General features: G+C 47.1%; 1 protein-coding gene across 1 annotated transcript in view; it reads left to right on the forward strand.

Moving 5' to 3' along the window:
- desmb (desmin b) overlaps nt 1-13,768 on the forward strand; it is a 29,014-nt gene extending 15,246 nt beyond the window's left edge. Inside the window, exons 3-9 of the mRNA XM_063051387.1 lie at nt 2,304-2,399; nt 2,741-2,902; nt 5,209-5,334; nt 6,418-6,638; nt 7,490-7,533; nt 7,627-7,712; nt 8,531-13,768. Of these exons, the coding sequence (XP_062907457.1) occupies nt 2,304-2,399; nt 2,741-2,902; nt 5,209-5,334; nt 6,418-6,638; nt 7,490-7,533; nt 7,627-7,712; nt 8,531-8,569 (774 nt within the window). The 3' untranslated portion in view covers nt 8,570-13,768. The remainder of the gene's footprint in view (nt 1-2,303; nt 2,400-2,740; nt 2,903-5,208; nt 5,335-6,417; nt 6,639-7,489; nt 7,534-7,626; nt 7,713-8,530) is intronic.
- The last annotated feature ends 791 nt before the right edge of the window (nt 13,769-14,559 follow it).

Here is a 14,559-nt window from a genome sequence, read left to right on the forward strand (position 1 = left end):
TCTGGAAATGAATGCTAACATTGCATTTGCCTTCCTTACCCTGACTCAACCAGCAAATGAACCTTTAGGGAATCCTGCACGAGGACTTTCTGGTCCCTCTGCACCTCTGATTTCTGAATTTGCTCCCTGTTTAGAAAATTTTGGTCTTTACTTCACCTACCAACGTACATGACCATATACCTCCCTACGACTTGACTGCATCTGCCACTTCATTGCCCATTCTCCTAATCTGATTAAGTCCTTCTGCAGACTCCCTGTTTCCTCAATGTCACCTGCCCCTCACTGATCTTTGTATCGTCCACAAACCTGGTCACAAAGCCAAGTTTGTGGATGAATCTTGTTGGTCTCCCAGCACAGTGAGATGTCCACAAGGGCGTGCTGCCAGCTGGTATGCTCCAGGCTGCAGGAGTATATGCTGAATGGTGCTGCAGCCAATGCTAAAGCTTTATGGGGAAGGACGTTAGTATTGATTTATTATTGATTTGATTTATTATCACCACATCTACTAATATAACAGCGAGAACCTTTATTTTGCATGCCATACTTCAGCACGTACATTGAGGTGGTACAAAAGGAAAAGCAATAACAGAACGCAGAATATACATTCACTGGCCACTTTATTAACTACTCCTGTACCTAATGAAGTAGGCACTGAGTGTATGCTCGTGGCCTTTTGCTCCTGCAGCCCATCTACTTCAAGGTTCGATGTGCTATGCATTCATAGATCCCTACCTACGCACCACTGTTGTAACAAGTGGTTATCTGAATTGCATTCACCTTCCTGTCAGCTTGAACCAGTCTGGCCATTCCCCTCTGACCTCTCTCACTAACAAGGCATTTTTGTGCAGAGGACTTATGCTCACTGGATTTTTTTTTTGTTTTTTGCACCATTCTCAATAAACTCTTGGGACTGTTGTGTGTGAAAATCCCAGGTGATCAGCAGTCTCTGAGATACTCAAACCACTCCATCTGGCACCAATGGTCAAAGTCACTCAGATCACATTTCTTCCCCATTCAGATGTTTAGTCAGAACAACTGACCTTACCTACATGCCTTTATGCTTTGGGTTGCTGCCACATGATTGGCTGATTCAGTATTTGCATTAATGAGCAGGTGTACTGGTGTACCTAATAAAGTGGCCACTGAGTGTAGTTTTACAGTTACAGAGAAAGTCCAATGATAAATAATAGGGTGCAAAGGCCATGGCCAGGTAGTTTGAGGTCAGCTTTATCATACAAGAGGTCTGTTCAAAAGTCTTATAACAGCTGGGGGGGGAGGGGGGGAGGGGGGGAGGTTGGTGGTGGAAGTTTAATTAAGATTCATTAGCTTATTTAGCGTCACACAGCATTGTGGGCTGAAGGGCCTGTTCGTGGGCTGTACTGTTCGATGTTGTGTTTCACGCACCTACTGCTCTGCCATCTCCCTTATACGTTCCTCCAATCACCATAAAATTATTTCTTGTATGTATTTTAATCAATTTCATTAAAATAAAGGCCTTCACTGCTCCGGAGATGCCGGTGTGAGATGGGTCAACAGGGAATGAGGCTTGTCCTGCCAATGGCTGAAGCATTGGTCAGACTGCACTTGGAGTATCGTGTACAGTTCTGGGCCCCTTATTTAAGAAAAGATGTCTGGTGATGGAGAGGGTCCAGGGGAGGTTCGGGAGATGTTCCTAGAAATGAAAGGGTTAATGTATGAGGAGCGTTTGATGGCTCCGGACCTGTACTCACTGGAGTTTGGAAAAATGATGGGGGGCTGCAGATCTGATTGAAACCTATCGAATATTGAAAGGGTAGAGAGGATGTGGAGAAGATGTTTCCAATAGTGGTGGAGTCTAGTACCGGGGGCACGCCCTCAGAGCAAAGGACTTCCCTTCAGAACAGAAGTGAGGAGGAATTTCTTTAGCCAGACGATGGTGAATCTGTGGAATTCATTGCCACAGACACCTATGGTGGCCATATCATTGGGTATATTTAAAGCAGAGGTCGTTAGGTTCTTGATTAGTAAAGGAGTCACAGATTATGGGAAGAGGCAAGAGAATGGGGTTGAGAGAGATAATAAATCAACTATTATGGAATGGCAGAGCAGACTTAATGGGACAAATGGCCTAATTCTGCTCCTGAATCTTGTGGTCTAATGGCTCTGAAATGTGTCCCAGGGTGGCCTCTTTTTCCCAGGGTCAGTATCTGAATGCTCGCTACTTTACTTTTGAATGTGCTTCAGACAGCTGGCAGCTGGCGTCAACTCACTGAGCAACAGAATTGAGCAGAGTTAATCAAGGCAGCTGCCTCTCTTTCTCACAGGATGTGGATGCAGCCACACTGGCCCGCTTGGAACTTGAGCGGAAGATCGAGTCCCTCAACGAGGAAATCGCATTCCTCAAAAAGGTGCATGAGGAGGTGAGTCTGAAGCTTCTCCAGGGCTTTGCTATTTGTCGCTCTCTCCCTTCCTGACAACACCCTTGTAAATTTTCTCTGTGCTCTTTCAACCCTATTGATATCTTCCAGTGTATGTTTTGAAGTATGTATTATAAATAAATGAACCCACATCCTCCAACTCTACTGGCAGCTCATTCCATACTTGCACCAGCCTCTGAGTGAAGATGTTCCCCTTAAATATTTCACCTTTCACCCTTCACCTATGACCTACAGTTCTTGACTCAACCTTGAGTTGAGTGTGAGGGAGCTCCAAGAAATGGGTTGGGGATTTGCTGTGTAACCATCCCTTTCCCCTCCTGCAGGAACTGCAGGAACTGCAGGCTCAGCTCCAGGAGCAGCAGATCCAAGTGGACATCGACGTGGCCAAGCCAGACCTCACCGCCGCCCTGCGTGATATCCGTGCGCAGTACGAATCCATCTCAGCCAAGAATGTCCAGGAGGCCGAGGAGTGGTACAAGTCAAAGGTTGGTGTGGCAGAAGGTAGTGGAGTGAGGAGGAGGGGAGGAGCGGTTGGGATGGGCTCACTGTGTGTACACATGGGGTGGGGAAGGAGCTCCAATGATGGAGTGGGTGGGAGAGGGGTGGTCAGTTTGCTGGTGAGGGGGAGCGGGGTCAAGGTTGGAACTCTCCACCTGTTGTGTTGGTGGCTTGTTGTCCACCTAAACCGAAAGCAAGGTTTGATCGATTTGGAAAGGTCGGTCTGCACCGAAACGTGGTGACAGCGTCCAGGCCCAAAACACATCGAAGTGAAAAGGCCTGGGTCCTAGAAAGAGTGGACGATTTAAACACCGGGCCTGGATGGATTGAAAAGGCAGGGTGTTGGGACCAGGCTGGTCTGCTCACTGCTTCGTGATGTTTACTCTGTGCTTTGCTGCACTGAGGCTGAGGCTCTGGCTGCTCCAGGGGGGGCTTTGTGTCTCCAGGTTCAGGGACACAATGTGATGAACTGAGGCTCTGGACCTGCTCCAGCTGCTTTGTTTGCATGTTCTGTTTTTTTTCTTTTTCTCTCTCCCTCTCTCCCTCTCTCCCTCTCTCCCTCTCTCCCTCTCTCCCTCTCTCCCTCTCTCCCTCTCTCCCTCTCTCCCTCTCTCCCTCTCTCCCTCTCTCCCTCTCTCCCTCTCTCCCTCTCTCCCTCTCTCCCTCTCTCCCTCTCTCCCTCTCTCCCTCTCTCCCTCTCTCCCTCTCTCCCTCTCTCCCTCTCTCCCTCTCTCCCTCTCTCCCTCTCTCCCTCTCTCCCTCTCTCCCTCTCTCCCTCTCTCCCTCTCTCCCTCTCTCCACACACACTGGGTTTTAGTCTTTTTTTTAAGAGTTCTTTTGGGTTTCTTGCTTTGTAGTTGCCTATAAGGAGATAAATATCAAGGTTGTATAATGTATGCATCCTTAGACAATAAATGTACTTTGAAATTAACTTGACCCTTGATCATGAAAGAATATCCACCCCATATATCCTGAACTTCACTTCCAATTGCTAGGAAATGATAATTAGTTTAGAATTGTCACGGATAGCTGAGATGCATACATTTTGATAAAAGGATTATTCTAAATGGAGAGCACATTCAGAAATCAGAAGTGAAAAGGGACTTGGGAGCTGTTATGCAGGATTCCCTAAAGGGTAAGCTTCAGGCTGAGGAAGAAATGTAATGTTAACATGCACTTCAAGAGGACTCGAATATAAAAGCAAGGATGTGATGTGTGGCTTTATAAAGTATGGTCAGGCTGCACTTTGATTATTGTGAGCAGTTTTGGAAGGCCTAGATAGTGGATGTGGGAAGGATGTTTCCTATAGTGGGAGAGCCTAGGACCACAGGGCATAGCCTTAGGAAAGAAAGACAGCTCTTTAGAACAGATGCTGTATGAGGAGGAATTTATCTAGTCTGAGGCTGAAGTTATTGGGTACATTTAAAGCCGAGGTTAATTGATTCTTGATTAGTAAGAGTGTCGGATATTACGAAGAGGAGGCAGGTGAATGGGGCTGAGAGGGATGATAAGCCATGGTGGGAAGATGGAGTGGACATGATGGGCTGAATGGCCCAATTCTCCTCCTCGGTCTTGTGGTTTAAATGCTTTTGTCTGTCTGCTGTCCAGACAAATCATTCCATATATGTCCACCAAGAGTAACAAGAAACGTAGAATGCAAAATATAGTGCTACAGTTAGGGAACATCCAATGCAGGTAGACAAATAAAGGTTTAAAAAATTAATGTATTTGTCACATAGTCAAAGTACAAATATATGACCATATACAACCCTGCCATTCATTTTCTTGTACTCATACCAAGTAAATCCAAAGCACACGCCCAAAAGGATGGACATACAACCAATGTGCAAAAGACAATGAAGTGTGCTAACATGAAAGGGGAAAAAAAGATAAATATCGAGAACATGAGATGAAGAGTCGCTGAAAGTGAGACCATAGACTGCAGGAACAGTGCTGTGACGGGGCAGGTGAAGCTGAGCGAAGTTATCCCAATTGGTTCAAGAGCCTGATGGCTGAGGGGAATAACTGTCCCTGAACCTGGTGGTGAGAGTCCTGGGGCTTCCCCGCCTTCTTCCAGATGGCAGCCTGGCCTGGGTGATGGGGGTCCATCGGTGTATGCACATCAAAATAAGCTTTCAATGGTGGCTGGATTCAATACTGTGTCAGAGTGTGGGTGGTGATGGGAGGGCGTTATCTCCATAAGGAGGGGCTGCTGTCTGATGGGAGAAGAGGGTCAGAGTTTGAGGAAGACCACCATGGTTTACTGTTTGCCTTCCCTCATCTTTGGTCACAGGTAGCAGATCTGAATCAGAGTGCAGTCAAGAACAATGATGCCTTGCGCCAGGCGAAGCAGGAGGCAATGGAGTTCCGTCACCAGATCCAGACCTACACCTGCGAGATTGATGCCCTCAAGGGATCCGTGAGTATCTGCTGGTTTTCCCCCTCCCCACCCAACCCGTCACCAAGTGCTCTACCACAAACCCATGCACCTCTGCACCACATGTCACCAGCTGGTGAGAAATCCGAGCTGCGACACTGAGTAATGTCGGCATTTCAGGGAGAACAGTGGCAATCTGTAGGCGCATAGGGACATCCCACACTTGCTTGCTTACTTAACCCCTACGGGGGCATAGACCGCTAACAGCAACTCGCCAGAGCCCTCTGTCCTGGGCCAGACTTTCAGGTCATCCCCAGGTGCAGCCCTTTCTCCTAGATCCTTCCTCTCCTAGGGATGAGGTCTTTGGAGCTTCTGTTGGTGTTTCTATACCTCTGGGTTGTCATTGTTCGGCCCTTTTTCCCTCCATCTCAATTCTAAGACCACAGGATGAAGGTTGAAGCAGTCTGTGCTGGAGATCTGAGACAGTCTCCACCACCTGTGGCTCCACTCAGTTTCTGGGAAGTAATTACCCTGGCAACTGGTCCTGAGGAAGGGTCTCGGCCTAAAACATTGCCTCTTTATTGCTCTCTGTAGATGCTGTCTGACCTGCTGGCTTCCTCCAGCATCTTGTGTGGGCTACTCTGGATTTTCAGCATCTGTAGAACCTCTTGTGTTTATCATTACTTGGCAAACTCTCTGCAAATAGATGAGTTATTTTTAATTCATTCACAGTTCCAGGGCAAGTGTCATCCGAGCATCCTGAGTCATGGAGAGATGCAGCATGGAAGTGAGCCTTTGGCCTACAACCTCGTTACTGACCATTGCCACCCATTTGCACTGGTCCAACATACAGCACAGAAACAGGCCCTTCTGCCCATCTAGTCCATGCTAAACTGTTACTCCACGTTGTCCCACCTACATAACCCTCTATACCCCTCCCATCCATGTACCTACCAATTGTTTATTCCTCTCCGTAGATGCCGCCTGACCTGTTGAGTTCCTCCAGCATTGTGTGTGTGTGTGTGTGTGTATTTCCAGCATCTGCAGAATCTCTGATCTGTGTCTCTGATTCTGATTTTGACTCTCCTGCTCATTCTGTCCCTGATTCCGACCTCTTTCCTGCAGAACGAATCGCTGATGCGCCAGCTGAGGGAGATGGAGGACAGGTTTGCCAATGAGGCAGCGGGCTACACAGACACGATCGCGCGGCTGGAGGATGAGATCCGTCATCTGAAGGACGAGATGGCCAGGCATCTTCGAGAGTACCAGGACCTCCTCAACGTCAAGATGGCACTGGATGTGGAGATTGCTACCTACAGGAAGCTGCTGGAGGGAGAAGAGAGCAGGTGGGTCCATGGTGTTGGCATTCCTGTCCCTCCCACGGTGTGACTCTCCCTCAGTACTGTCCCTTTCTGTTTACAAATATACAAAACTTTATTCAAATACAAATCACACAAAGATTATAGGTTACAATACAGTTAAGGGATTTAAATTAAAATCGAGTTATTGCCATCTATAATGAACTCATTTCTCTGGGAGGCCCACCGTTCAAGGAAATTCCCCATCCTCACATGCTCCCTCTCCAAGGATACCCTGGCACAATTGTAGCCCCTGAAGAGGGGCAGCAGTTGGCTTGGGCAAAGCCCTCAACAGCCTGCTATCTAGACCCATGAATGGCCATCTTGACCAGGCCCAGGAGCAAGCCTACCAGGACATTCAGTACTACCCTTTGCACAGTGTGATGCTCCCTCAGTACTGCCCCTCCCATAGTGTGACCTCCCCCTCCCCCCACCCCACTCCTGCCCCTCCAGTACTGTTGTTTTGTTACTCCAAAACATAAAACTAATTGAAAGAAAAACATGAAGCTGGGGATAACTTGTGTACACTCAATTTTTACTTTAGTGAGGTGCACACTTATGACTTGGTGACGTAATGACATATGCCATTCACATACTTTTACATATAACCTTTTAATGAGTTATGTAAACAAAGAATGCTTGATCAAACAATATGTTTACAATACTACTCAAATATTACTGAAATATTAAATACACAAGTACAGCCCCTCCCTCAGTGTGACTGTCTCTGAGCCAACACTCCCACAGTGTGACCCTCCCTCGGTACAGTTCCTCTGATAGTGTGTCAATTCTCTTGCCTCGTAGTATTTGTAATCTCTCGTTACTTGCTTTTATTTCAGGATTGTGATGCCTGTCCAGTCATTTTCAAGTCTGAGTTTCAGAGGTAGGTTAATATCCTGCTCCTAATGGCATGAGCTTCATTCCTATGGCTGTTGCTGTCAATGTGGGAGTAAACCTGTGACACATTACATTCCAGAGACCAGTCCTGAGCAGCCTCGCCATGCGGAGGTCCACACCAAGAAGACAGTGTCCATCAAGACTTATGAGACCAGAGACGGAGAGGTGAGCATCATGGTGTGTTTGGAGGGAGAGAAGGAAGGAAGAGCAGGAATGGGAAGAAAAGAGAGAAAATTAAAGAGGGATGGAGGGAGAAGAGAGAGTGAGGGAGAGCAAGCGAGGGAGAGAAAGTGAGGGAAATGGAGAGAGGGAACAGAGAAAGTAAGCAATTATAAGGAAAGAGTAAGCAAGTGAGAGAGAAAGTGAGTTGGGGAGAGAAAGATTTAAAGTGTGGGGGGGAGGGAAAGGAGTGAAACTGAAAGAGGCAGAAGAAAGCAGCAGAGAGAAGAAGACGAGAGTCAAAGAAAAGACTTTTTTAAAAACGAGCTTGAAATTGTATGACCCTCTTGTTACCACAGGGAGTCCTAAATGTTTTGGACCATGTGGATAAAATTTGGTTGCCTTCTATGAAGCAATGGGGAGACCTGATAGAAGATTATACAATCATGAGAGGCATAGATAGACTAGTGAGCTGACACCTATTATCCCAGGGTCAAAATGTCAAATATTAGGGGGCGTGCATTTAAAGTAAGGGAGGGAGCAGGTTCAAAGGAGATATGTAGGGAAAGGTTGTTCAAACACAGTGGGTGTGCCTGGAATCTGCTGTCGAGGCAAATCCAACAGAGGAGTTTAATGTTCTTGGATAGGCGCATGAATATGTAGAGAATGAAGGGATATGGACCATATGCTGGCAGAAGAGACTAGACTATATTAAATTAGTTTTATTTGTCACATGTACAATTCTCTCTGCCCCTCATTTCCCCCCCCTCCACTCCACCCTGTCCCAATCACTAATTTGTTCTCTCCCTTTCTCACCCCACCAGCTGATCAGTGAGTCGTCACAGCAACAGGAGCTGTCTTAAACCCCAGAGCGAGAGATGTACCAGACGTATCACCTGACCCTGGACTCCGTGCCACACCTTCCCCCACCCCACCTCAGCCCACCACACCCCACCTCACCCACCACCAGCTATCTACCAGGTTAACAGCAACAGCACACGCACACACGCACATGCACACACACACACAGGACGGGACAACGACAACGTGCCTCAGAAGCCAGCCAAAGGGAGCTGTCGGCCAACGTTAGTAGAGAGTCGCACGTTGTGTGGCTTCAAAGACCAAGGGAAAGAGACAGTCCGATTTCGTAACATGGACAACGCCCGTCTACGAACAGAGATATCGAGAACTTGACCATCTCAGCAATGAGACCCTTTCAGGAAGGCCATGTCTGCCCCCATGTCTCATTTCCACTCCCCTGCCTGATCCTGGGGTTCTGGATTTTTCCAAATATCCACCTGTCGGCCTTGAGCACCCTCAGTGATGGAGGCTCCACAACCAGTCAAGCAACAGAGTTTATGCCCCTCCCATGTTTATAATCTATCAAGAATTGGACCAGAGTGTGCAGGGATGTGGGACTGTGAGGATTAGTGGGGAAACACCCAACAGCATCTGATGGGCCCCCATTCCCTCCTCAACACAGAAGCCATTCCTGGATTTCTCAGGGGGAAATAGGGATGGGCCAGAGGAAGACTCTGATCATCCTGCCATAAGACCATAAAATATAGAAGCCAAATTAGGCCAATCAGCCCATCCAGTCTGCTCTGACATTCCATCATGGGTCACTTACTATCCCTCTCAACCCCATTCGCCTGCCCTGTAACCTTTGACACCCTTACTACAAGAGTCTGTCAACCCCTGCTTTAAATATACCCATTGACTTGGCTTCCACGGCAGTCTGTGACAATTAGATCCACCACCCTTTGCCAAAAGAAGCTATTATTGATTCCCGTTCCACTCCTATCGGCATTAGAATTGGAATTGGTTTATTATTACATTACTGAGGTAGAGTTAAAAGCTAGTCTGGAATATTGTTCATACACATCACTTCATATTCTATCTAGGTAGCCTCCAACCTGAATATTGATTTCTCCAACTTCTGGTAATCTCTCCCCTTCCCTCCTTCTCTCTTTTCCATCCCAAATTCTGGTCCCCTTCTCACCCCTCACTTTTTACCTGCCCATCACATCTCCTCCTTCTCTTTACTCCATGATCCACAGTCCTCTGATATCAGATTCCTCCTTCTTCAGCTCTTCACCTCTATCACCTATCCCCTCCTAGCTTCTCACTTTATCACCCCTCCCCCACCTACCTATCTTCCTCCCTCACTTGGTCTCACCTATCACCTGCCAGCTTGTAATCCTCCCCTCTAACTCCTACTATCTTATTCTGCCTCAAGATTTCTAGCGCCTGCAGAATATCTTGTGTTCTTATTCTGTCTTCAGCCATATTCTTTCCAGTCCTGATGAAAGGTCTCGGCCTGAAACATCAGCTGTTTTTTCTCCCCTCCATAGACGCTGCCTGACCTGTTGAGCTCCTCCAGCATTTTGTGTGCGTTGCTCAAGATTTCCAGCATCTGCAGAATATCTTGTTTATTATTCCATTACACAGGGTATTGAGGTAGTACAAGGTAAAACAATAACAGAGTGAAGTGTTACAGAGGAAATGCAGTGCAGGTAATCAATAAGGTGCAAGGTCCTTTCTCCAGGTGGATCAATTGGCCACATTCAACAGAGATTTGCTGGGGACCACTGGGATTCCTAACTCTGGCATCCCCCTCTGCCATCACCCTCCTCAAACTAAATCTTTCTGTAGGAGGGTGATGGAGACGTAGTCATCTCTAGGCTTTGTTCTTGGACGATCCATTGTGCTCATGGCTTTGATGTAGACATTTGAGCTGCTCTGGCTAATTCTTAGTGCATTGTGATATCCTTCCATACTGAATTTACAGCCTCAGAATGGCTATTTGCTCCCTCTGCATGGTGTTCCTACTGCCAACACCCTCTATCAATCCTCCCTCCCTCCTCTGGCTCAGAGTTGTGGGAAGATACAGCATCCAATCATGTTACTTCAGCCCATCGAGTCTACGCCAACCAACAGCCACTCATTTACCCAGTTTCTCTGAGCGGGCAACATGGAAGAAGAGTAGTTAGTATAACGCTATGGCAGTAAATGGAATGTGGGCAAATGGAACGAACTTGGATGTGCTTTTTGGGTGCCTTGAAGCCGTTGGGCCTGTTTTGGTGCTGTATGATTCAATCTGGAGACGGAGGGGGCTGTGAGGTGAGAAGGGGAATTTCATTTTTCTTCAGTGCCAAAGTGATGCAGTGGTCAGGCACTCTGTACTCACTCCCAGCACTCTGAGGTCACTTCAAGAGACTGGTGGTTCCACCTCAGTCCCACCCACACCAGGTTAGGGGTGAAGGACACCCCGTAGAACATAGAACAGTACAACACAGTACAGCACAGGCCCTTTAACTCCCAATGTTGTGCTGACATTTTAAGCTACTCTAAGATCAATCTAGCTCTTTCCTCACACACGTCTTTCCATTTTTCTAACAGCCATGTTCCTATCTAAGAGTTCCTTAAATGCCCCTAATGTGTCTACTTCTACCACCACCCCGGCAGCATGTTCCATCCAGCCACCCCTCTCTCTATATTAAAAAAAATGAACCTGGGTCCTATCCCTCCCTCCCACCCACCCACCATCCATGTACTTTTCCAAACTTCTCTTAAATGCTGCAGTGGAACCTGCGTCTGGCATTCTAGCTGGCAGCTTGTTCCACTCTCACACTACCTTCTGAGTGAAGAAGATTCCTGCTTGGGTTCCCTTCAACTCTTTCAGTCATCGGCCCACGTCAGAGGAATAGCTAAAGCAGGGTGGGCTTTAAAGGGGTGGCTAAACAAGGAGATGCAAAGGGGATGCCCGGGCTCGAGGCTCTGGTAGCCGGAGATGCGGCCACCAAAGGCACAGTGACCAAACTTGGGGAAGAGCTGAAGGCCAGGACTAGATGGGAGTAAAGATCGCGAAGGGTTGTAGGGCTCGGGAGGTGACAGACAAAAGGAGGGGCAAAGATAGTGGAAGAGTTGTGAGGACAGAACAGAGATCAGTCTGTATCCAGGGTAGAGGTAATGATTAACTTTATTTGTCACACGTACATTGAAACCTACAGTGAAATGCAGTGTTTTGCATCAATGGCCAACACAGTCTGAAGATGTTCTAGTGTCGCCAAGCTTCCAGCGCTAACACAGCATGCCCAAGCTCACTAACACTAACTCGTACGTCAGCGGAATGTGAGAGGAAACCAGAGCACTCAGAGGAAGCTCGCGCAGATATGGGGAAAACGTACAAAGTCCTTAAAGATGAACAGAGTTGAACCCCGAACTCTGACACTGTAAAGCATTATGCTAACCACTAGGCTCCCGTGCTGCCCTGAATTGGAGGAGAGTAGGGTTGTAGGGGCAAGAGGAGGTTACAGAGGAAGGGAGGGGCATAGACAGCAAAGGAGGACAAGACCAAGGATTGGTGTGGGTCAGGAGTAGGAGTGGTGGGAAAACAGGACTTAATGTGGGCTTGGACACTGGGGGTTTGTGGGAGGTGGTGGTAGTCTATTTCCCTCTCCCCCAGGGTCTAATCCTGCAGAACCAGCAACACCAACCTGCTGATAGGCAAGCCAACTAATCAAATCACCTTGATCAAGTAACCCCACTCCCCCACAAACCAAGCACCAGCCATGAACCGACCACCATCCCTGGCAGTGTGTTCGACATACCCACCACTCTCTGTGTAAAAACTCCTACTTCTAACGTCACCCCTCCTATGCTTTTCTCCAACCACATTAAAATTAAGCGCCCTCCTATTTGTTGTTTCTGCCCTGGGTAAAAGTTACTGGATGTCCACTCTATCCATGCCTCTTATTATCTTGTGCACCTTTGTCAAGCCACCTCTCATCCTCCTTCACTCCAAAGGGAAAAGCCTGAGCTCACTCAACTTAACCTCATAAGACATGCTCTCTGATCTAGGCAGCAACCTGGTAAATCTCTTCTGTACTACCTCCATACAGGGTGTGATGGTACACCGGCCAACTACGTCACTGTACCAGAATTCAGGGAGTTAAAAGTATCTGAATAAAATTTCATGGAAAATTATATTTTCTTACCATTTATAGCAATGGTTTCGGGGTAGAGCAGGTGTATAAGAGCTTTCTATAGTTAATTTAGTAGAAAAGGTGAGCATTTAATACAGAAGTCTATTCAGCCCATCAAGTTACTTGAAAGAGATGCCCTCCATCTGCTAAGATCTTTCTTCTCATCTATGTAAGTTTGGTCTCTTAACAAGGTCCTATTGAAGTTCCTCTTGAATCTTTATTTCATTTAGAGACAGCACATTAACAGGCCCTTCTATCCAAATGTGCCACCCAATTACACACGTGGCCCATTGATCTACTAACCTGTACATCTCTGGGATGTCGGAGGAAACCTGCAAGGTCACGGGGAGAATTTACAAACTCTTTGCAGACAGTGGCAGGAACTGAACCTGGGTCACTGACGCTGTGATAATGTTACGCTAATCTCTGTGCCGTCCCAATCTGGCTCCTTGAAATAGGAATACAGTAAAGTTTCACTGGATGAGTTTCTGGTGCGCCATATTTTAATTCGGTGGCCTCTCTGTCTGAATGACCCCCCTGTCTGTTCCAGGAAGAGAGATGGGGTCTATACTCTGACTTTAGATGAACATATTGTGATCTCATTGAGGTGAATTCTTACAGGGCCTGAGGGGTTAGAGGTGGAGCTAATGACCTGGTCGTCAATAGCAACGAGCCACTGACTCAAAATTCAGACAGAAATGAATGGCGTTCCTTCATTTGGAGGACAGTGAGTCTTTGGAATACTTAGTGCAGAAGAATTGTGGAGCCTCAATCACAGATGTCAAAAAAAAATGTTTGGACGTTGTGGGATTCAGGAGATGTGGAAAGAGACACAGAGGTGAAAGGGCAGTCATTTTACTGAATGATAGTCCCTTGCAAGAGACAAAATGGCCTCCTTTTCTTACTACTTCTATGCTATTATATCCTTCCAGGCTGCGACGCCGCAGTGGGTAAAATCGGGTTCCCATCACTCACCTGGTTCTGTGGCAGCCTCTCTGCCCTGGTGACCTTCCTGTCTCTGATAACCATTTCTCTTTTGTAGATGTGAACACTTGTATTAAACCTTCACTTCCACCTGCTGCCTCTGCTTTTTCCTGTATGTCTGTGTGCACAGTGGTAGAGCATAAGGGTATAGGTTTACTATTGCATACGTACTGCACTATAGTGATAAACCTGACTTTGCAAGTCATCCATATGGTTCATTATACTGATATGATTAGCTTTTCTCATAAGTACGTCGAAACATACAGTAAAAAGTGTCATTGCAACAATGATGTGCAGGGAGCAGCCCACCACTGTGGCCTTGCTTCAGGCACCAACATGGCATGCCCACACGCCTAACCCTAACCCCTACGTCTTTGGAATGTGGGAGGAAACAGGAGCACCCTGAGGAAACCAACTCAGTCACAAGGAAAATGTACAAACTCCTTACAGGCTGGGGTGGGAGTTGAACCCCTGCTCTTGCAACCGGCACTGTAAAGCCTTGGGCTGACCGGTGGTAGAATCAATGACAGAATGCTGAATAAAGTGTCACAGTTGCTGAGAAAGTGCAGTGCAGTGCAGGCAGACGACAAGCTACAAGGTCATGATGGTGTAGAATGGAATCGGTAAACTCGTTTATTATTGTCACAGAGTACGTACCCAGGTAGCGGTCAATAACTTGTCTTGTATTCATGTTCATACAGATCAAATCATTACACGGTGCATTGAGCCAGAATAAAGCAAAATAACAACAATGCAGAATAAAGTATAAAAGTTATTGAACAAGTGTAAGGTCTTAACAAGGTAGACTGTGAGGTTAAGAGTCTTATAACGTTGGGTAGAAGCTGCCCTTGAGCTTGGTGGGACATCTTTTCATCTTCCCG

This window comes from Mobula hypostoma, chromosome 6 (genome assembly GCF_963921235.1).
Source record: "Mobula hypostoma chromosome 6, sMobHyp1.1, whole genome shotgun sequence".
Lineage (NCBI taxonomy): Eukaryota > Metazoa > Chordata > Chondrichthyes > Myliobatiformes > Myliobatidae > Mobula > Mobula hypostoma.